The sequence below is a fragment of the Panthera tigris genome, chromosome E1, assembly GCF_018350195.1.
Source record: "Panthera tigris isolate Pti1 chromosome E1, P.tigris_Pti1_mat1.1, whole genome shotgun sequence".
NCBI classification, from domain to species: Eukaryota; Metazoa; Chordata; class Mammalia; order Carnivora; family Felidae; genus Panthera; species Panthera tigris.
Window position 1 is genome coordinate 37,797,231 of NC_056673.1, and position 22,695 is coordinate 37,819,925.

Genomic DNA, 22,695 nt, shown 5'->3' on the forward strand with positions numbered 1-22,695 from the left:
GCTATTCCAGAGACAGATGCTCCAACTTTTGCTTCTTTGGGGCTTGTGGCAACCAGCCCTGTCAAGTAATCATAAATAGCCCCACAGCTGTTGACCAAGGTGAACACAGATAGGCTCTGATCAAGTGGTCTGGTTAAGCATAGATCTTTGCAGAAAGTGGTGGGAGAGGGAACTTTGGGGGTAAGTTAGCCAAAACATCATCGAAGTTAGGAAGCATTTCTTTCTTTCTTCCTTCCTTCATCCATCAGCACCTTAAGGGAGAGATGATTATAGGCTAGTTAGCACTATACTTTTGTATGGAAGCTACAAAGATGGAAACTGTTTCTGCCCTGAAGGGGCTCATGGTGTGGAGGAGGTGACAGACATCTAAACACCTGACATCACTATAGTATAACAAAGGCTACAATTGAGAAATGTACAAAGTAATGTATTAACACAGAGAAATAAATTTTTGCACAAGCAGCAAAACATAATGAGCTCTGGAGTCAAAACACACTTGGGCTGGGATGCTGGCATGCCACATTGCAAGTCGGGAAACTTTTCTGAGCCTCAGTTTCCCCATAACCAAAACAATGATTTTATTAGTACCTAATCTACCTCATAAGGTTGCTGTGTGTATCAAATGAAGTAATGCTCTGCTCACCTACTTCGGTCATTCAAAAGTACCACGGTCATGATTTTTGTCATGTTCATATAGCAATGACATTTATTTAATACTTTTACTTATATTGGTTCACCTTTTCAAAAACAGTCCCCAACATTTCATTATGAAAAATTTCAAACATTCAACACAGGTGAACGACTTTTACACGGAACATCTATAAACTCACCACCTACATTCTACAGTGAACACAGTGAACACTTTACTATATTACTATACTGGATTGATCACATTTCTTTCTCTCTATATATAATATATATTTATATTTTAATATATATAATTTATTGTGTTGATTTATATAGTTAATATAAATTAGAATTAATGTGTAAAAAATAAAAATATAAAATATAAATATATAAATAAATATATAAATATATATTATATAAAAATATATTAAATGAAATATAAATGTATAAATATAAATTTAAATAAAATATATAAATATATAATTATATGATAAATATATTATATACAAAAATTATATATGATATAAACATATGTAACCTATAGATACAAATAATATAAAAATATAATAATTATATTAATTTAATTATTACATATAAATATATATAACTTATATACTTATATATATTAAAATAATAAAAAAATCAAAATAAATTGCAGACAATACACTTCCTCCTAAATACTTCAGCATGCATATCATTAACTAGAGTTCATATTTGTTTACAGTGTTTTTCATTTCATGTTAAAGTGACGTAAAATGAAATGTATAAATCTTAAGTGTCCATTCACTAAGTCTGACAGATACATACACCAGTGTAACCCAAACCCCAATCAAGAAATGGAACAGTGGGGTGCCTGGCTGGCTCATTTGGTAGAACATGTGACTCAGAATCTCAGGGTCATGAGTTCAAGCCCCATGATGGGAATGGAGTGTACTTAAAAAAAGAAAGAAAGAAACAAATGGAACATTAACATCATCCCAGTAAAATTCCCCTCATTCCCCTTCCTGGCTAATCTCTTTCCCAACCCCACCCAAGAGGCAACCACTCTTTTGTTTTCACCATAGATTAGTTGTGTCTGTTCTAGAATTTCATATAACTGGAATAATACAACATACAATCTTTTCTGTAAGGTTTTTTATCAGCATTATGTTGGTGAGATTCATCCATCTTGAATCAGTAATTCATTCCTTGTTATGGATGAGTAGTATTTCCTTGTATGAATAAACCACAGATTTAAAAAAAATCACCTTCCTATTGGTGGACCCTAGTCTGTTTTTAGTTCTGCCTATTATGAAAAATATCTCTATGAACATTCCTATATAGGTCTTTTTGTAAGTATGTTTTCATTTATCCCGAGTAAAATTCTAGGAATGGAATTGCTGGGCCAGAAGGTCAGTACATTTCAGTTTTGTACCAACTGCCAGATCTTTCCCCAAAATGGCATACTATTTGACATTCCCACCAAGTAAGAGTTGGCGTCTGATGTTACCAGTCTTTTTCATTTTAGTCATTCTGATGCATGTATGGTGTCACAATATGATTTTGATTTGCATTTATCTGATGACTCGTGATGTTGCATACATTTTCATGGGTTTATCCACCATTTGCATCTCTTCCTTTATGAAATGCCTCTTCAGGGGCGCCTGAGTGGCTCAGTTGGATAAGCATCTGACTCTTGATTTCAGCTCAGGTCATGATTTCACGGTTCTTGAGATCACTAACAGTGCAGAGCCTGCTTGGGATTTTCTCTCTCCCTCTCTCTCTCCCCCTCCCTGCTCTTGCTCTCTCTCTCAAAATGAACATTAAAAAAATGTTTTTGACCTAACTTTAGCAAATGGGAAATCAAGGGGTGTGAGAGAGCAAATTCTTGACCACTAGAACTATAAACCAGTGAATTTTCACGCTCTTTCCTTACAATTGTTTCTTCAAGGAAGGGAAAGTGGCGATACATCCATTTTTGCACCAAACACCCCTCCAATTCAGGGGGACTATCTCGCACTGTCAAACTTGATGAGGCAACACTACCTCCTTCCCTTCCTGGCAGAAAACTGCACACACGTCAGACATGACTCAACCAATCAAATCTTTTGATAGATAGAGTGTGAGTAGGGGAGGGGCAGAAAGAGAGAGAGGGAGACACAGAATCCGAAACAGGCTCCAGGCTCTGAGCTGTCAGCACAGAGCCCGACGCGGGGCTCAAACCCACAAACCTTGGGACCATGACCTGAGCCAGTCAGATGACTAACCGACTGAGCCACCCAGGCGCCCTGCACTTGGCATCTTGAAGCTTGAGGAAGTTTCCTGGAGATGCAGGTCCAGCTGGAACCATACCATGACTTGGTGATAAGTGCCCTGAATTGGTGACATCAGCAACGGACACTTCCTGAGAGAGGAGACCAGAGCTGGATTTCCCTCCTCTGCTGCCCTTCATAGTTAATGCTTTGTGAGTTAGGTTCTCCAAACTTCCATCAACACCATGAGTCCCCCCTGCCTCTAGTAGACTCCTTTTCTCCTTTCAGTGACCAGAGTGGGTATCTATTCCATGCCAAGAACTCTGACTGGCACAATAAACTACTAAGAGGAAAGTGCCCTGAACCATCTAGAAGGGATTGTGGTGTCAGAAACATGTCCATAATAAACTCTTCGGATTAGGCAGAAATATCCCCTCAAATTGTAGGAAAGCTTCACTTGGAAGTTATGTCTAGAAAAGGTGGGTAGGTATTTTTAAAAGATGTTTCTTCCTTGAGATACAACCTGATGTCTTCCTCTGACAGCTGTGTATGAATATGTCAACTTCCAGCAGACGTAAAACTCCCTGATGGCAGGGGCCCTGTTTCATCTTTTAATTCACAGCTGCCTTACATGCACTGGCTTAAGCTCTCAAAAACACATGTTGTATGATCCTCTTTACCTGTACTCTCATCCCTCAGATTGCTACGTTTGTGTTCACAGCTCTCATACCTAATTTTAGATTCAGAGTTTCCTTAGGGGACTTTGTCTTTATTTTATTTTTTAATGTTTTTATTTACTTTTGAGATAGAGAGAGACAGAGCATGAGCAGGGGAGGGATAGAGAGAGCGGGCGACACAGAATCCAAAGCAGGCTCCAGGCTCAGCTCAGAGCCTGACGCGGGGCTCGAACTCACAGAGTGTGAGATCATGACCTGAGCTGAAGGTGGACGCTTAACCGACTGAGCCACCCAGGCGCCCCAGGGGACTTTGTCTTAATTGAAGCCCAACAAGGTCATCCAGGGGTCTCAGCTAAGTATCCTTTGGAATCTGGGGAGATTAGTAGTGTTTCAATCAAAGAATGCATTGACAATTCTTTGTCCTCTCTAGACACTCTGGCTGGGAGTTAAGAGGTATGGTGCCCTTACTGACTTCCATTTAATGGAATTACAAAAGGGAGGAGGAAGGGGGCACCCGGATTTGAACCGGGGACCTCTTGATCTGCAGTCAAATGCTCTACCCCTGAGCTATACCCCCATGACCTATTATTCTTCTCTTCCTTGTCCACTTAAGGTGACTCAATACCACCAGGTTCCACCCACACCAGAGCTCTGGCAGGCTTTGTGTTCTAAAGCTCCACCTTCTTTTGTATCCATCATCTGCTGTGGCTTTTCTCTTGGTCACCAGTAAACTGGGTGGGGACACTTGAAAAATGACATCCTGGAAACTAGCTGAAAAGGAAACTGATAGAGCACCAGCAGAGAAAGTGCCCACAAGCACTGTGTCAGAATTACTAGATCAGAATCCAGAGGCTAAAAAACACCCCCAGATATCCCCTTGTTCATGCCCTGACTCTTGATGGACTGAGGGTAGAAAGGAGAAGGAAGATGTCAGTTATTTTGGATGGGATGACTCTCAGGAAAATCAGGAAACCCTTCTCAGGGCAACCAATGACAATCCCTTTAGCCGAATCCCTTTTGGCTCAGTTCTTGATGGAAAATCGGTAGCCAGTGTCTAACCCAGGGCCCTGCTGCTGCCTGGGGCAGAGTTTTGTGGAGGGCTCGGTGAGCAGTGCAGTTTCTTCTTACATGGGCAGGGGAGAACTGAGGCCTCCTTTCAAGCCTGGCACTCGTGGGCATGGAGCGTAAGGGCACGCCTGAGGATGGCCTCTCTCCTCCCACCTCCTCTCCAAAGGCTAGAGAAGCAGAAGGTGAAGAAACTAGCTGGCCCCGGTCCCAAACTTGGGAAAGAAACAGCACACTTGGAGGCTCAATAACATCACTGTTTATATAAAAATAGAATTGAGAGATCGTCTAAACATCTGTCTTCTATTCAGGTCAAGGGGTGGGAAGGGAAGAGATGCTGTCAGAAGAGAGGGAATCGGGTGACCTCTCCAAAGACCGATGGGCGCTGGCGGAGGTCTGGGGTGTTCCTGCGATAGCCATACCGACCATTGAACCCGTTGATCATTTTCAGATCAGCATTGTAGTTATCATGCCCTGTCACCTGCTGGAGGGAATGCCCTTGGGGGCACAGAGAGAAGCCTGAGCCTGCATTCAGCCATCCCCCGCCCCCCCCCCCGCTTGCTTCCCCCCCCCCCCCCCGCCGTCCCAGGGCTGGTATAGAACATGCTCCCCATGTCCCAGCTAAAACCTCAATCCTGGAGTGTCTCAAGGGTCTTGATTAAAAGCCAAGGGTTGATGAAGTCAAGGAGACAGCTTTCTAGAAACCAAACCACATACCACGAGTAGTATACAGGAGGAGCGTGAATGTGCTAGCACAGGAGGGGCCAGAAGATTCTGGGCTTGGCTGAACTTGCCTTGCTCCCAGGAAGACTGAAAACATTTCACCCTTGCTTCTGACCCATGTGGAGAAAATGGATGAGCTCACTTTGGCCAAATGGTGCATAGGATCATGTGACTAGAGTGTGGTGAAAGGGCGATGGGGTTGGGTGGGAGGAGGGTTCACACTGTCAGAAAAACAGCTCTCAACCCTTCCTTTCTTGTTGCTAAGTTGGGCTCGGAAAAGGAGCAGGACACAGCCTGCTCAGGCCGGGAGCAGTGAGGGGAACATGGGTTTTAGAGTTGGAAAGAGTGGAACTCTGATCTCAGCTAAGCCCTTCTTGGCCAATCACTTTACCACCCTAAACTTCCATTTCCCCGGCTGTAGCACAGGGATAGTGTGAGGGCAGAAAGCATCTGACATACAGTAGGCACTCAATCACTAAATATAAGGAGCACAGTGACACCATCTGCTCATGCATGAGAAGAAAAGCCAGAGGATGCAGTCCTTGGGCCTCTTCCCCTGAAAACAGGGCTCTCTGTGGCCCGGTTTCTCTCTCTGAACTGGGGGAATGCACATCACTCTTCCAAGTGGGTCCATGGTGAGGCTGGAAAGCCAGGTGGCACTTGCCTGCCCCTGCCCAGTTTCTCCGGTTCAGGTATCTCTGTCCTTGCCCGAAGATGTGGAAATAATCCACTATCCAGCCATCCCTGCCTGTGCCCCCGAGATCCTGAAAGTGAGGGAGAAAACAAAGACTGTCAGCCACCATGCTGAGAGGTGCACATGCAAACTCCCTTTGGGCTTATTTCGGGGAGAGAGAAGAGGTCACAGCCAGGGGTAACTGGGCCAGACAGATTAAATATAAATATACGTATTGACCTATTATCTCTCAGGGAGAGGCAGCATAGCTGGGCAGTTAAGGGCTGTCTGTTGCCAGACAGACTGGTTCCAGTCCAGCTCTGCCACTAACAAGCTGTGTGACCCTGGGCCAATGACACAGCTTTTCTGGACCTCAATTTCCTCCTGGCTTTAAGGAGGGTTGCTGAGAGATTTAAGTGAGATAGTTCCAACAAAGGGCCTGGCATAGTAAAAGTTACTTAATTTACTTTAAAAATATGCATTATTGGGGCAACTTGGTGGCTTAGTTGTTAAGCATCTGATTTTGGCTCAGGTCATGATCTCACGGTTTGTGAGTTCAAGTCCCACATCGGGTGAGCTCGAGCTCTGCTTCGGGTGAGCCCCACTTCTGTGAGCCCCACTCCCTCTCTCTCTCTGCCCCTCGCTCACTTGCACACTTCTCTCTCAAAATACAAACAAACAAACAAACATACATTATTTGGGGAAGCCTGGCTGGCTCAGTCTGTAGAGCATGCCATTCTTGATGTTGGGTGTGTATGTTCAAGCCCCACATTGGGGGCAGGGTTTACTTAAAAACAAAACAAAAAAATAAACAAAAATCCCCATTATCTTTTTTTTTTTAATGTTTATTTATTTCTGAGAGAGAGGGAGAGGGAGAGAGAGAGCACATGCGAGCAGGGGAGGGGCAGAGAGAGAGGTAAACAGAATCTGAAGCAGGCTCCAGGCTCTAAGCTGTCAGCACAAAGCCCAAAGTGGGGCTTGAACCCACGAACTGTGAGATCATGACCTGAGCCTAAGCCAAAGTCAGAGGCTTAACCCACTGAGCCACCCAGGAGCCCCAAACCCCCATTATCTCTATGCAAATGAAGTAATACCTACTACAAACAGTTGTGATGGTTAAATACTTACAAATGGAAAATTTAAAAAGTGTGCACACCATATTATTTTCAAGCTTTTAAATACTCAAGTTTTTCTCCTTTTTCCTCCTAGACTCTGGTTCTGTCATAAAAATTACATGAGTAATTACACGTACACCCTCAAGCATGCCACATACAGATGTGTCCATATGCATGCGATATACACGCAGACACGCAGACACAAACACTGAGATCACACACAAAAAACCCAAGATTTGTTCCCAGAATAACCCCCGCTAAGCCCTCCTCTCCCCTACCCATACCACCGTGACATATGGAGACAGAAATATTGGAGGCAAAGGTGTTGAAGCCATCAGCAAATAGCGTCAGGATCTTTGATCCCGGGTAAGACTCTGCTGAGAAGGGGCAACATCCACGAGGGGAAAGGGCTGGGGAGAGTGAGGTAGCAGAGGTTCGGGAAGCTTCCTTCCTGCCTGCTCACAGAAAGTCCCATCGAGGGGGCTCCTCGGCAACTATGACGTCACCGATGGAAGGCGCCCCGCCTGGCAGGTGTTCGCTGAGGTCACAAGGATTTTCGCGCGTTTAGAGAATCTGTGGTGCGAGATCACCCCAAGGTCGGGTCCATGACGTCAAAAGGGACAATGACACCCATCTGTTTGGGAGAGGCCAGGTTCCAGGCCCGTTCGCTAAGGCTTGCAGAAACCCAAAATGGGAACATTCTCAAATTCAGGGATGGAAAGTGATTTTGTGAGCCCAGTGAACTCAATACCTGTCATTCGCCTGCGCCAGTTCCGGGGGTTCAGTAAGAAAACCAAGGGGGTGGGAGGGCCCGCCCGAGGGGTAAAACGCCCCGCCACAGGGTCGAGCTCTGTGGGGGCAGACAGTGGGATCGTCCGGGGCACTCTTATAAATAACCTGTTCAGTCCGGCGCAGCACTGGCGGAACCACGCGGCTCCGGAAGTATCGGCGGGCGTGGTAGTCCTGCTGAGCGTTGTAGGGCGGAATCGCCGACCAGACCTTGGGCCTCAGGCGCTCATAGGTGCGGGCCATGGTGCTCACGGCCACACCATCCAAGATGAAGCCCTTTTCCAGCCGCAGAGGACACTCGCACACGCGCGACATCCCAACCACTACAGCCTCCGAGGGCCTTTCTGGTGGGAATCGAGGGCCCTAGGTAGGGGCTCCCCTGCGCATTGTGACGTGTCAAAGACTCCTGCGACACAAACCCTATGGCCCCATCTAATAGGGTAGGCTCCTAGGGCTGTGAGGGAAGTTGCTTGCGTGGCCGTGAGGTGCAGGATGACCAACAGGAGACCACGCAAGAGGAGTTGGAGATTGAAGAGGGGGATTACAGAACGTGGGCAGTGTGAACGCAACTGGGCCCCGCCCCCCTATATACATTTCCCAAACTCCGTCTCCTCGGGAAACTTGTTTGTACCCAGAATGATCAGAAAGTTCAGATAGCATCTACTTCCGACTCTCATTTTACACAAGTGGGAATTGAAGCTCAAGAAACATTGGGATATTCCCTAAACCCACTTAGTGGTGGATCCAGAGCCAGAATTCAGGTCTCCTGACTTCCAGGAAGTCCTCTTAAAGCACTTCTCCCCACCCAACCCAATTATTTCCATCAGCTAGTATTCCTCCTCTAGCTTAAACAAAACAAAACAAAACAAAACAAAACACAACACAAGAAACCAGCAGGTTGACACATTATCCCCTGGCTAATTTTTTTTGTGTGTATGTGACAGGATATAGCAAACCATAAACAATGATTTCCTCTAGTTGTTGTGACTACAGGTGATTTTTATTTCCTTCTTCAACTATTCCCCTTGAAGAAGCCCTTGCACAGATGGTTTAACCATCAAACTACTCCTCACACCCAACTCTGAGATGCTATTATCCTACACGAGACAACAGGATCAGAAGTCTTTTATAGTCACTATATGAAGGCACGTGTATTAGAAAAGGTTGCTTGTTTTATCTATACGCAGAAAACCACTAATTCTGGCAATACTCAGCATACCTAAGGTTTCTATACCATGAAAGGCAAATTCCTAGAAACCTGAAACTATAGGTTAATGTCTATAGTTTGAGTCTACTCTGTTACAACTTGAAATGGACCCAGGCAGAACATGTAAGACCTAAGACAAGGAAGGGAAGAGACCCAGGCCTCACTCCTATTTGAAGGTGAGAAATTTCACATGTAGAGTTCACACAACAGGATAAAAAGGATTAATTTTACATCTCACGTCACATCAAAGACTTCATTCTCACCAGGCTGGAGGATAGGGGGCAGGAGGAAGACAGGTCTGTTTTAGACTTCTGAACGTATTTCTCAAACAAGATAGGCTCAGTCTAGACAGCACCAGATCTCAATCTTGGCTGCTGCACCTTGGAATCTCCTGGGGAATCTTTAAAAGGTACTGAGGTCTGGGTCCTACCTCCATAATCTGACTTAACTGGCCTGTGATATTGCCTGTACATGTCTTTTTAACTCCTCAGGTTGAGGACCACTACTTTAATACATTCCATGCAGAATCTTGAAGGACAAAAGGGTAATCTTACTGAGTATGTGCTGGGGTCCTTACATCCTCTCATCTCTAGCCTTACAAGAGAACACTTAAAGCTGGGTATTTCCAGAATACTGTTAATCTGAAGATGCATGAACACAAAGCTCAATCTAAAAAGCCTATTCCAACATCTTTAGGCCACACTATTGACCCAAACCTGCCAAAAGGTCATTTTTCCTCAGGCCTTGAAACATCACATAAATCTTCTCATGGTTTAGAAAGAAAACTTACAGGGGCACATGGGTGGCTCAGTTGGTTGAATATCCAACTCTGTTTTAGCTCAGGTCATGAGGCCATGGTTGTGAGATTGAGTCCAGTGTAGGGCTCCACACTCAACGTGGAGCCTGCTTTAGATTCTCTCTTAAAAACAAAAACAAAAGCCAATGTCCAGTTCCTTCAAGTAGAATTTGCCAAGTGTTACACCCACTGTGCTGGTATCATCCCATCACCTTTATTTTTTCTTTTAAGGTTTTGAAGTTTTTTTTTTTAAGTTTAGAGTGGGGAAGGGACAGAGAGAATCCCAAGCAGGCTCTGCAATCTGGGCCTCCAACTCAGACTCTGTGTGAGCTTGTGACCTGGCTGTGCCACCCAGGTGCCCCCATCACCTTTTATCCTCGAACTAAGGTTTAGCAGGTACATTATACAGCCATCCTGTCAAAATGTTTTGATAGCAAAAAACCTGGTAATTTAAAATGATTTAATCACCGTTCATAAAAGCAAACCCAATGGCAGTTACATACATGTTAGATTTTACAAATAAAGTCATTTATGTGCCAGTTTACCCAAAACCCAGAACTGCACAAATATGCATCTATACACCTGTATCTGGTCCTTCCTCACGTCGCTCCTGGACCTCCATGTGTGTCTAGGATCTGACCATTCACTCTACATTATCTCAAATGAATTGCATGGCAGTTACCTGGGGTAACCTCCTATCAAACAGTACCTACTATCTGCGATTCAAGGACTCCAAACCCAAATAACTAAGTTTTTACAGAAGAAATTGGAAAGTCCGTAAGTGTCTATAGAGTTGAAAAGTGCAAGCACTGTTTATCTTTGTTTCACACACATCCCCAGAAAGTTTGCACTAAGTAATTTCATTTTACAAAAGGAGGCAAGGGCTAGATGGTGTCAAGAGTAACGTGGTACAAGAGAACAAGAAGGCAAACACTGGGAGCACATAACTTTTACTTCTTTTTTAAAACAGATAAAGCAAATAATCATGCGATGCTGCCAGCATTGGATGCAATCCTGGGCCACAAGTCTGCACACTCCTTTGCAACAGGTCCAGTGATAGCAGAACCTGCATAAAAAAAGAATGTGGTGACAGGTAAGATTAGACAGACCCAAGGTTAAATCATCCCATCTCAAAGACCTAGGGAACAACGTGGATACTTTCTTACCTTTCATTTCACCTTTATTATTTACTATGACCCCCGCATTATCTTCAAAATAGAGGAACACTCCATCTTTTCTCCGGTATGACTTTCGTTGTCGAATTACCACTGCTGGATGTACTAAAAGGGAAAAAAGGGTAGCAGTCATTTAACCTGTCCCAGTGCCACCACAAGAAAGCAGTTTACATCCCACCCAGTTCTCCAACATTTCCATTTGGACAGAATGCATACTCGCCATTAGCTTTTCATTCCCTAAAAGCAAGTCTGAGAGACAAACCCCTTATCAAACACCAATCGCCCCTTATGGAAAGACCTTACTCCAAGTCAAAACTGCCTACATTTCCTTCAAGTGTAAATTTGGACCTTCTTTCAGGAGAACAATTAGCAACATACCAGCAGGAAACTTGCTAAGCACCTTCTATGCTTTCACCCAACAGGTGGGGACTGTTAAGATCCTAGTATCACAAAATGGGACCCCCTTTAGAACTGAAAAAGTAGAGGGGTGCCTGGGTGGCTCAGTCGGTTGAGTGCCCGACTTCGAATCAGGCATGATCTCGCAGTTCTTGAGTTCGAGCCCCGCGTCGGGCTCTGTGCTGACAGCTCAGAGCCTGGAACCTCCTTCAGATTCTGTATCTCCCTCTCTCTCTGCCCCTTCCCTGCTCATGCTCTGTCTCTCAAAAATGAATAAATGTTAAAAAACAAACAAAAAAAACCCTGAAAAAGTAGAGAGGCCAAGCTATTAACTCATTAGGCAATGTTCCACCCCAGTATAGATCAAAACTTCTCAGAAAATACACACCTAGATGTAAAAATTACTGCCCCCCAAGATTATGTTGGAACTGAATAGGTACCATGTTAGATTATGTAAATATCAGTTCATTTACACATGAATTTAGCCAAAGAATCCCTGCAACTTCTAGCGTGCATACGTGTACACACACTCCTTGAACTCCCTGAGTACGTCCGGATCGTGACCACACACTCTACTTTATCTCAAATGCCTAACTGCTGGGCACATACGTATGTTAATAGAGCAAAAACTTGGAATTAACCCATCTATCTCATGGCAAAAACACAATCATTTAAAAATGATTAGGTCTATCTGTAATTTTTCATATGTAGTACAATCATCTGTGAAGCAAGAAGAATGGGTTAATGGGAAGGTCATGGTCCCATTTAAACAAGAAATTTTTTGCACGGAAGTCAAGAAAAAAGGACATACGGCAAAATATTAACAGTGATCATCTCTTGGAAGTCTGAAAGTTGGGCAATTTTAATTTAACTTCTATTGCCTATGTAATTAACTGGGTCTAACTTTTTGAGGAACTGTTTTCCAGGGTCTTAAGTAACTTCTAAAAACTTACCTGCACATAAAGTGAACACTTTCCCAGATCTTCATCTACTGCACTTGAAAGAACTAAAGTCAGACACAACCTGCATGCAAACCTTGACAGTCACTGAACAAGTTACTTAAGAATCTGACGTTCAAGTTTTCCTCTTGGAAAATAGAGATAAGAGTTACATTGCCATATTCAAGGTCAGACACTGCAAATACAGGATTTTTTATAGGACAGGGATCCTGGCTATCCTTGAGGCAAATACTCTCTCTATACATAGACTCTGACCAAGTTTTTAACAATGAAATACACGTTGAGGGTTAACTAGTATTTACTAAGAGCCTCCTGCTGAGCCCTTATCTACTCAAAACCATTTTTTTAAAAGTAAACTCTATGCCCAACATGGGGCTTGAACTCATGACCCCAAGATCAAGAGTTGTATGCTCTACCCAGAGCCAGTCAGGCACCCCTACTCATAACCATTTAAATTCTCACAAATGACCAATCTAGCAGATGAACAAGGCCACACAAATCCAAGACTTTGGACTTCCAAAACTGCCCCTTTCCACTGCCTGCATTTCAAGTTTCTGCTATATGGAAGCCTAACGTGAGGGGATGTATTCATTTAGCAGAAACCAGAACAAAGTAAGACATTGATAGAGTTGGAAATTCACAACTGTTTTTAAAACCATGAAGCGTTCTCTGGTCTGTCCCACAATAATCAGATGGAGACCAACAACATGTACTGCTGCCATCTCACCAACGGTGACAAGCGGGTTGCTCTGCCCTTCTCTGACAGCTTTCCAGGCCACAGATCAGACCCAGCAAGTGTTCTAAGAGGAAAGCCTGTCCAGTCACATGTAGATCTCAATTTACACACTGATTAATCGATGTTTAACCACAATGCTTGGTACTCCTTGCCTACCAAACCCTCAAGTGGTATTAAAGGAGAATCAAGATTTTTTACCCAGAGGCTAAAAAAACCAAGCGGTAGAGATGTGTGTTTATGCAGGTTTATCAGGAGTAACTGCAGTATGTGGCCAAGACCCATCATATTTGTACTGTATATTCAAGTGATAGCTCAGACTCCTCAGGAAGAGGAAAACATTCCAGGGCAGACAGACTCAACAGGTACAGGAGGAAAGTTCCAAGAGCTGAAGTTCACTGAGTATCAGAAGCTATAAAACCAGACAAGACATTACAAGTCAGAAGTGCTCCAAAACCTTCTCCCCTCGACCAACTCCTACACCTAGTGGGGATTAAGCAATGACCAGCTCCCCGTTTTAGTGTCTACCAGAAGAGATTTAGAAGCAACCATGACAAACTTTTGACAAGTCACAATCCCGAGTTAATCTCCTCTATAAAAAGAACCTGCCTTAAAACACGAAGACTATGTTATTCTGTACTTACAAAGTGCTAGGTGTCCCAGGCCAAATGCTCTACACGCTTTACCTGAATCTCACAACCACTTTATGCAAGTTTTCATTCTTCCCTTTCAAATCAGTAGTTCCAGGAAAGGAAACTTGCCTGACACCTGGTCAACTCTAAATGCCTATCAAAAAACAAAAAAACAAACAACGCCCACATTTACTGGGGCATCTGGCTGGCTCAGTTGGTAGGGCATGTGACTCTTGATCTTGGGATCCTGACTTCAAGCCCCATGCTGGGTGCAGAGATTACTTAAAAACTGGGGCGCCTAGGTGGCTCAGTCAGTTAAGCGTCTGACTTCATCCCAAGTCATGATCCCCTACTTCGTGGGTTCGAGCCCCGCGTTGGGCTCTGTGCTGACAGCTCAGAGCCTGGAGCCTGCTTCAGATTCTGTCTCTCTCTCTGCCCCTCCCTCCCCTGCTTGCACTGTGTCTCCCCAAAATAAATAAATACTAAAAGAAATTTTTTAAATTACACACACACACACACACACAAACACCACCATATTCATTTGCAGCTGAGAAACCAGCAATGAACCAGACAGTTGCCTGCTCTTCTGAACTTAAGTAGAAGAAACAACTCTAATGCTACACAAAAAATACCACTTGGATTTAGGTTACTGGAGGATGGGGGGTGGATGGGGAGATGTGTTAACAAGGAAGTGAGCTAAAGATGACTGCATTTGAGTATTCCAGGCAGGAGGCACAAAGTACAAAGGATCTGAAGCACCAAGGAAGGTGGAGGGAGAAATCAAGACCTGAAAGCAATAGAGCTGGAGAAGGCACCATGAAGAAGGACTAAGTTCTACAAGGACAGGGCTTTTGTTTCTACAGGTATAGGTACCTGATGTGGTTTATAACTATCCACTGAACGCGGGGAAATGGCAGGGTAAATATGTACTTCCTCGCAGCTTGTATTGGGAACCAAGAAAGAACTTAAGTAGGGAAATGACAAGCCAAGGTTTACATTTAAGCCAGCCAGGTGCCCCAAGACTTACACTTTAATCTTTTTTTGTTTTTTCAAATATTTATGCAGTTCCTGGCAGGGAGAGAGAAAGCAGGGGAGCGGCAGAGAGAGAGGGAGACACAAAATCTGAAGCAGGCTCCAGGCTCTCAACACAGAGCCCGACGCTGGGCTCAACCCAGAGACCGTGAGATCATGACCTGAGCTGAAGTCTGCCACTTAACTGACTGAGCCACCCAGGCACCCCAGACTTACATTTTTAAAAGATGGGCCCTGACTTCAGTGTGGCAAATACACTTAGGGCGTAAGGGGACAAGGACAAATGTAACAATGGGGTGCACGGCTGGCTCAGTCAACTAGCGCATGTCACTCTTGATCTCAGGGTAATGACTTCAAGCCCCAGGCTGGGCAGAGATTATTTAAAACAATTAAAAAAAAAAAAAAAAAGCAACAGATACAACAAAACCAGATAGGGAAGAGAATAGTCTCTAACACAGCCAAGAGAAGACCTTCAATTGCAGATAAATAGCTCAGACTTCCTCTCAAAAAAAATCAAGCTTTTAAGAAGCCTTGAAAATGGCAGAGTAACTGTTCCATTTTCTAGTAAAGGGCACCTGTCCACCAAGCAACAGCAGGATTCAGGACCTCCACTCACCCTTCTTTCTGAGCTCTGGTTTGCCTTTCTTCACTGTGGCCATCACCATGTCACCCACGCCAGCAGCAGGAAGTCTATTCAATCTTCCTTTGATCCCCTTCACAGAGATGATATACAGATTTTTGGCTCCTATAAAAGAATGTAAACAAACATGACTTTTTTGGAGAGCTTATTAAGCAGTTCTCCCAGTGTAACATTTCCCCCCACCCCACCCCACCATTTCCAGAGCCTCTCCCTCCCCTCTTACTCCCAAAGAGTTAGTCGCCCCCCCCCCACCTGACCAAGGTGGAATACCTTGTCACACCACCGATTGAAGCAAAACAACACAGCATGCTGCTGCTTCACCCAAAAGCAGTGTTTTTCCTCTGCCCTTTCTTGACGGCTCAGTGGGTCATTAGTCAAGGCCCAACGAGTGCTTTTAAAAGGGGGGGGGGGGGTTGGCAGGGTGCAGCTGAAGGTCTCACCCGTGTTGTCAGCACAGTTGATCACGGCTCCGACCGGAAGACCCAGGGAAATCCGGAATTTCGCACCGGAGGACCCACCACGTCCTGCGGGTAGGAAGGAACACAGGAATGGGGTCGCTGTCTAAGTCATGGTTCGGAGTTGCCCTCACACTCGTAAGGTATAAATTCATTCGCACGTGCTTTGGGAAACGGCAGACTAAATTCCCTCTCTCTGGGATTCCACCTACCCCTCCCCATGTGCCCCCCCGTTCTCATGGCGAACAGCCAATTCCACACTATTACCGCCTTTACGTGGAGAGTAAGGGGCCTGAACCACCCAACCTTCGCTCCAGCTTTTGCACCACGTAGCTCTTCTTGCAAGGCGGGAGCCCACACAAGTCGCCCAGCATGGGGCCTAAGCCAGCCCCACTTCAATTCCATTACTGGAGCTCTAGGCGCAGAGCGACCCTGCGAGGTTCGGTCTGGAGTCCCGTCCGGATCCGGCCAACTCAACCCGCCAGGCCCCCCCAGCCGCTTTCGGCAGCCCTTCCAGCGCTCTCTCGCGGCCCTCCTCTCCCTCTCCGCCCGGGAGGAGCGCAAAGCGCCACAGCTGCCCGTGGCCACCGCTCCGGGCGCGACCAGCAGCCACCTCGCGACAGATGGCGAAGGATCTCCCAGATACTCACCTCGCTTCGACATCTTTGCTCAACAAGGAGTCGGAAAAGGAGTGAGTGCAAAGGACTCTGGGATATGAACTTTGATGCCCCGCCCAATCCCGTCACGTGTCCCGGAGCCTGCTCAATCCGCCTCTTCCCTCCACCGCTTCAGGGCGCAGTTTTATTACGTAATAAATGCTGGACGTAGGGTTAAGTTCTTGCGGCGAAGTGGGCGGTGTCGGCGCTGAGGGCTGCTGGAGTGACGTCCGGAGTCTCCTTTTTAAGAAGTCTAATGTAGTCGGGAGCACAGAAACATTGGTAAATTTACCCAACAACCTCTTTTGAGCACGTAATATGCGTCGGGAGCTTCGCTGGACCTTAGAAGTTCAGAAATGATTGATTAAAAGGTTCTGTGCTGTGTAGGGGCCCCCGAAGAACACAGGGCGTGGGGGACCGAGCGAGAAAGCTCTAAACGGTACCCTTAGGATGTGGTATTGAAAAAAAACTGCTGAAAAAGAGATGGCGAGTAAAAATAAACAAATGTGAAAGTTCCCTCCCCCCTCCCCCAAAAGGATGTGGTATTGGGAAGAGCCATTCTAGCGCTGCAGATAATCCCGTGTGCGGGGGTGTGTGTGTGTGTGTGTGTGTGTGTGTGTGTGTGTGTGTGTGTGTGTGTGTTTGGTTCCATACCCATTTGTATTTTAGGGATCCTGGTATGTCAGTTACCCCTTTTATAGCTTCAACCTCCCCATTCTGGCCCCTTTCATTCTGTTGATATATTCAAATATTAATTGAGCACCTACTTTATGCCAGGTACTGTCATGGGCATACATTAGACTACATCAGGGGGAAAAACAGATAAACGATTCTGCTAGGGTGGCAATGACAGTGGGTATTAGTAAACAATAGATACAGTAACTGCAGTGTATAGTGTGTTAGATGGTGCATACCATGGAAAAGTAAAAGAGCAAGGTAAGAGGGATCAGGAAGTGGGTGGAGAGGCAAACTGTAATTTGAAACAATGTGGTCAGTGTGGGCTCCATGGGAGAAGCTGATATTAAAGCAAATAAGATTATTTGATATTAGATTTTAGGTGAGGGAGTTCGCAGGGAAGGGCAGTACAGATAGTCATGAGCCAGTGAAGGCTTCCTAAGGCATGAGTGTGCCTGAGATCACTCTAATTGAAGCTAGACTGTGGGAAAGGACACAAAGTTACAAGTAAGGAGATGTGCTAGGAAGCTCTTGCAATACTCAGGAAAGAATGATGGTGATTTGGACTGGAGTGGTAGCAGTAGAGGTAATGTAATGTGGTCAGGTTCTGGATGTGTTTTGGAGGTACAGCCAACAAAATGTGGGGCATGAAAGAAAGGAAGGAATCAAAATGTCTCCAAGGCCTTCAACATCTGAGCAAGCTGAAAATGGCCTTGCCATTAACTGGCTTGGGGAAAACTATGGGGGAACATATTTGGGGGTTAAGAACCGGACTTCAATGTTGGACATGTTAAGTTAGATGCCTATTAAACGACCAAACAAAATTCAAATAACAAGTTGGACACATTAGCCTGAAGTTCTGGAGAGAAGGATCTATAAATTCGGGAGTTGTTAGCATATAGGTATACAGTTGACCCTTGAACAATTCAGGGATTAGAGGCTCTGACTCCTCCATGCACTCAAAAATTCATGTATAACTTTTGACTCCCCTAAAACTTAACTACTACTAGCCTACTTGACCAGAAGCCTTACCAATAGCATAAACAATTGATCACATATTTTGTATGTTGTATGTACTGGATTCAGAATACTGGATTCTTAGAATATAAGACAGAAAATAAAATGTTATTAAGGAAATAGTAAGGAATAGGGGTGCCTGGGTGGCTCAGTCAGTTAAGCAGCCGACTCTTGGTTTTGGTTCAGGTCATGATCTCATGGGTTTGTGAGTTCAAGCCCCACCTTGTGCTCTGTGCTGCTGTTGTGAAGCCTGCTTGGGATTCACTCTCTCTCCCACTCTCTCTGCCCCTCCCCCTCAAATAAATAAACTTAAAAAAATAATAATTTAAGAAAATCATAGGGAAGAAAAAATACATTTACAGTACTACAATATATATTTTTTTAAAAATGCGTATATAAGTGGACCAGTGCAGTTCAAACCCATGTTGTTGAAGCGTCAACTGTGTCTAAAGCCATGACAGTGGATGAGATCATAAAGAAGTAAGGATAGGGGTACCTGGAGCAAACGACTCTTGATCTTGGGGTTGCAGGTTCGAGCCCCATGTTGGATGTAGAGATTAATTCAAAATAAAAAAAATCTAGGGGTGCCTTGGTGGCTCAGTCGGTTAAGCATCTGACTCTTGATTTCAGCTCAGGTCATGATCTCATGGTTCGTGAGTTCAAGCCCTGCATCAGGCTCTGTGCTGATAGTGTGGAGCCTACTTGGGATTTTCTCTATCCCTCTCTCTCTCTCTCTCTCTCTCTCTCTCTGCTCCTCCCCCACTCACATACACAATCTTGCTCTCAAAATAAATAAATTTAAAAATCTAAAAAAAAAAAAAAGTAAGGATAAATAAAGACCATGAGCTAAGCTCTGGGGCACTTCAACATTAAGAAGTCTATAAATCCGTACATTTATAAATCTCTCTTATCACTCTTAAAATGCCTTCAGTTGATCCCACCAACTTCTCTAGCTACCAATTTTTCACTCTCTTTCACTTCTCAACCAAATTCCATGGGTTTCTGAATATATGATTTCCTTAGCAAATGTGTCTCTCTTGATAAATGGAACCACCATCCATCCAGGTGTCCATCTGAGGCTCTTAGCCAAGTCCTTTTCAGGTTGCCTTATAAAGGTCTGTTGTAGGGGTGCTTGGCTGGCTCTGTGTAGAGCATGGGACTCTTGATCTTGGGGTTGTGAGTCCAAGCCCCATGTTGGATGTGGAGATTACTTAAAAAATTAAAAAAAAAAATCTATAAATAAATAAATAAACAAATAAATAAATCTTAGGGGCACCTGGGTGGCTCAGTCGGTTAAGCGTCCAAGTCTTGAGCTCAGCTCAGGTCTTGATTTCAGAGTTGTGGGTTTGAGCCCCCCATTGGGTTCCGTGGAGCTTGCTTAGGATTCTCTCTCTTCCCTTCCCAGGTTCATGCTCTTCTTCTCTCTCAAAATAAATAAATTTTTTTTAAAAAAAGTGTCTGTTGGGGTGACTGGGTGGCTCAGTCAGTCAGTTAAGCCTCTGACTTTGGCTCAGGTCATGATCTCGAGGTTCGTGGGTTCGATTCCTGCTTCGGGCTCTGTGCTGACAGCTCAGAGCCTGGAGCCTACTTCGGATTCTGTGTCTCCCTGCTCCTCCACCGCTCGCGTTCTGTCTGTCTCTCTCAAAAATAAATAAACATTTAAAAAACAGTGTCTGTCATGTCTATCCACTTCTTTCCATCTCCTCTAGTCCTGCTACGGTCCATCTCTTACTTAAACTACTTTTGAAGCCTCCTAGCATACCTCCTGACCTCTATTTCTCCCTCTTCCACCCACTCACTCATGGCCAAGAATCATTTTTCAGAAATACAAATATTACAATGTCACTCTCCTGAAAATCCTCCAGTGGTTTCTAGTGCTCTTAGATCAAAGTTAAAATCCATATGGTGGTCTACTAGGCCCTGACCTGGCCTCATCCTACCTTGTCAACCTTATCTGGCACCATGCTTGCTTTTGTTCCAAAGAGTTGACATTTTAGTCCCAGATACTGTCCATGCTCCTGAATACCCACAAGTCTCACACATGCTTGGAACACTCTACCCTGCCTATCCTCATCATGTACATCATGTCTACTGAAGTTCAGATTTCAGTTTAAATGTCTCTTAGGGAAATCTGCCCTGACCCCCATCCTAGGTCAGGTCCCCCTGTTGTAAGCTATTTTGACATGCTGCATTTTCTTTCATACTATTTTATTTTTATTATTTAATTTTTTTAATGTTTATTTTTGAGATAGAGCGCGAGTCGGGGAGGGGCAGAGAGCGAGGGAGACACAGAATCTGAAACAGGCTCCAGGCTCTGAGCTGTCAGCACAGAGCCCGATGCAGGCCTCAAACCCATGAACCGTGAGATCGTGACCTGAGGCCGAAGTCAGATGCTTAACCGACTGAGCCACCCAGGTGCCCCTATTTTTATTTTTTTTAATGTTTATTTTTAAGAGAGAGAAAAAAAAAAGAGAGAGAGAGACTGTGTGAATGAGGGAGGGGCAGAGAGAGAGAGAGAGAGAGAGGGAGACACAGAATCCGAAGTAGGCTCCAGGCTCTGAGCTGTCAGCACAGAGCTGGATGTGGGGCTCAAACTCACAAACCGTGAGATCACGATCTGAGCCGAAGTCAGATGCTTAACCAACTGAGCCACCCAGGCATCCCCCTGTTTTTTTTAATTTTTAAAATGTCTTTTATACTATTTATTACAATTCATAAATATACATTTGAAGATTTTTTGTTGAATGGCCCCTCCCCCCAACTAGTCTATAACTAGTCTATAAGTTGCATAAAGCCTGGGTTCATGTTCTTTTTTTGTTCAACAGTACATCCCGAGCACTTAGGATATGGCCTCACTCAGTAAATACACGTTGATTGGTTGCTGAACAAATGAAGAAGTTGATCTCAATCATCTCCATATGTCAGCATCCTTGCATAAAGGAGCTTTCATTCACTTACGGCAAAATTAGAAATATTTGGAATATATAGTGTTTCTTATAAAGTTACATTTACTCAATTTAAAGGACTGCCTATTATTCTGGAATTATCTTCTTTTCATCTTTTTTGGTGTTAAACATATTTCTTACAACCCTATATCAGCTTTCCACCCTCCCAATGCCACTGTTTTGTGTGTTTGTGTGTGTGTGTGTGTGTGTGTGTGTGTGTGTGTGTGTGTAATTTCAATGGTCCATGAAAACCAGAGGCCTGGGAATGATTAATCTCTACTTCCTTATTTCTTGCATGCACACATTCCTTGAACTCCTGTAATCTAGCTTATGTCCTCACTACATGACTAAAATTATACTAGAAATTATGTTGAAAAATTATACTAGAAATGTCACCATGACCTACTTGTTTTCAAAATCCAAGGACACTCCTCAGTCTTTATCCTACTTGACCTCCACAGCATTTCACATTGTGACCATTCCCACCTTCTTAACACTCTTCACCCATGGTTTCCATGATGCTACTAACAATAGAAGTTACTATTTATGGAATGTTACTGAGTACTAGTCATTGAGTTAAGCATTTTACTAGAATGTGACTTCTTGGATCCTCCCAATAACCCTCGTATTATTATTCTCACTTTACAGATGAGAAAACTGAGAAATAAAAAGGTTAAGCCATGTGTCCGAGACCACATAGCTTGTGAAAAGCAGAGCTGAAATACCACCCCAAACCTGGCTGATTCCAAAGCACGGGCTCAAAGTCACTATGCTGTCTCCTCCTGTACTTCCCTGGGTGATCACGCCCATCCTGAGAGCTTCAATTGTCATCTCTCTGCTGATCACTTCCCCCATCTATATCTCCAGCCCAGACATTTCTGCTTAGCTCTAGCCAATATATGGAATTGGTGATTGGGATGCTTTTACCCCACAGGCTCTTCAAACCTGCCAGGTCCAAAACAGAAACCATCATTTCCCCAGGAAATCTGCTCTTCTGCCTGTATTAGTTTTCTTTCCTTTTTATTTTTTTAAGTAAAGTCTACATCCAACATGGGGCTCAAACTCACAACCCCAAGATCAAGAGTCACATGCTCTACCAACGAAGCCAGCCAGGCTCCCCTGTGTTAGCCTTCTAAATAGGTGCTACCACCAGTGTCTGACCATAAGATTCCATTGCTTAAAACCCTCTGCTGGCCCACTAGTGCTTATACAATAAAGTCCAAGCTCCTTAAGCACAGTATTGGAGTCTTTTCCTGAAATGGCTTTCCTCCTCTCTGGGCTCATTTCCTATCACCTTGCCTTTTAGACTTCACTCTCCAGCAACACCATATGGCTTAGGATTTCGGGATTCTTGCCTTATCCTCGTATTCTTCAAAATTGTGCTCAAATGTCATCTCTTCCCTGTGCCATCTCACAACCCCAGCACGCTCGCCCCTGAACCACCTCTTTACTCAGAGCAGTGGTTCTCAAATTTTCA

The 22,695-nt window shown here is 44.4% G+C and overlaps 3 protein-coding genes and 2 non-coding genes across 8 annotated transcripts in view; 1 reads left to right on the forward strand and 4 right to left on the reverse strand.

Moving 5' to 3' along the window:
• Window positions 1-4,040: 4,040 nt before the first annotated feature.
• Window positions 4,041-4,112, reverse strand: TRNAC-GCA. Its single transcript has one exon. It is a non-coding gene; the product is annotated as a tRNA-Cys (tRNA).
• A 724-nt stretch (window positions 4,113-4,836) lies between these two features.
• On the reverse strand, window positions 4,837-8,402 carry CE1H17orf98 (chromosome E1 C17orf98 homolog). Of its 4 annotated transcripts, none has more exons than XM_042967634.1 (4): window positions 8,009-8,402; window positions 5,988-6,087; window positions 5,229-5,297; window positions 4,997-5,081 (listed from the first exon to the last, which is right to left on the reverse strand). In XM_042967634.1, the coding sequence occupies exons 1-3, from the start codon at window positions 8,213-8,215 to the stop codon at window positions 5,230-5,232; spliced, it is 375 nt and encodes a 124-aa protein (XP_042823568.1). In that variant the 5' UTR covers window positions 8,216-8,402; the 3' UTR covers window positions 4,997-5,081; window position 5,229. The 4 variants fall into 4 exon arrangements, with proteins under 4 accessions (XP_007085827.2, XP_042823568.1, XP_042823567.1 ...); XM_042967633.1 differs by having other exon boundaries at window positions 5,008-5,098; XM_042967635.1 differs by lacking the exon at window positions 4,997-5,081 and adding an exon at window positions 5,103-5,119.
• A 2,434-nt stretch (window positions 8,403-10,836) lies between these two features.
• Window positions 10,837-16,681, reverse strand: RPL23 (ribosomal protein L23). The gene is made up of 5 exons (XM_007085766.2): window positions 16,576-16,681; window positions 15,911-15,994; window positions 15,447-15,575; window positions 11,070-11,183; window positions 10,837-10,969 (listed from the first exon to the last, which is right to left on the reverse strand). The coding sequence occupies exons 1-5, from the start codon at window positions 16,586-16,588 to the stop codon at window positions 10,887-10,889; spliced, it is 423 nt and encodes a 140-aa protein (XP_007085828.1). The 5' UTR covers window positions 16,589-16,681; the 3' UTR covers window positions 10,837-10,886.
• LOC122233857 lies at window positions 15,740-15,874 on the reverse strand. The gene has a single exon (XR_006211581.1). It is a non-coding gene; the product is annotated as a small nucleolar RNA SNORA21 (small nucleolar RNA).
• Window positions 16,682-16,722: 41 nt separating the features above from the next.
• Window positions 16,723-22,695, forward strand: part of LASP1 (LIM and SH3 protein 1) — a 48,259-nt gene continuing 42,286 nt past the window's right edge. The window contains exon 1 of the mRNA XM_042967636.1: window positions 16,723-16,863. Coding sequence (XP_042823570.1) covers window positions 16,741-16,863 — 123 coding nt within the window. The 5' untranslated portion in view covers window positions 16,723-16,740. The remainder of the gene's footprint in view (window positions 16,864-22,695) is intronic.

Coding starts and splice junctions, on each gene's coding strand:
- RPL23 (XM_007085766.2), bottom strand. Junction 11,184..15,446: donor ACCAGAGCTCAGAAAGAAGG/GTGAGTGGAGGT, acceptor TTTCCCTTTTAG/TACATCCAGCAGTGGTAATT. Junction 10,970..11,069: donor TAATAAAGGTGAAATGAAAG/GTAAGAAAGTAT, acceptor TTTTTTATGCAG/GTTCTGCTATCACTGGACCT.
- CE1H17orf98 (XM_007085765.3), bottom strand. CDS start 8,215: ATGTCGCGCGTGTGCGAGTGTCCTCTGCGGCTGGAAAAGGGCTTCATC. Junction 6,088..8,008: donor TGCTGCGCCGGACTGAACAG/GTTATTTATAAG, acceptor CCTCACTTTCAG/GATCTCGGGGGCACAGGCAG. Junction 5,099..5,987: donor GAGAAACTGGGCAGGGGCAG/GCAAGTGCCACC, acceptor TGTGCCCCCAAG/GGCATTCCCTCCAGCAGGTG.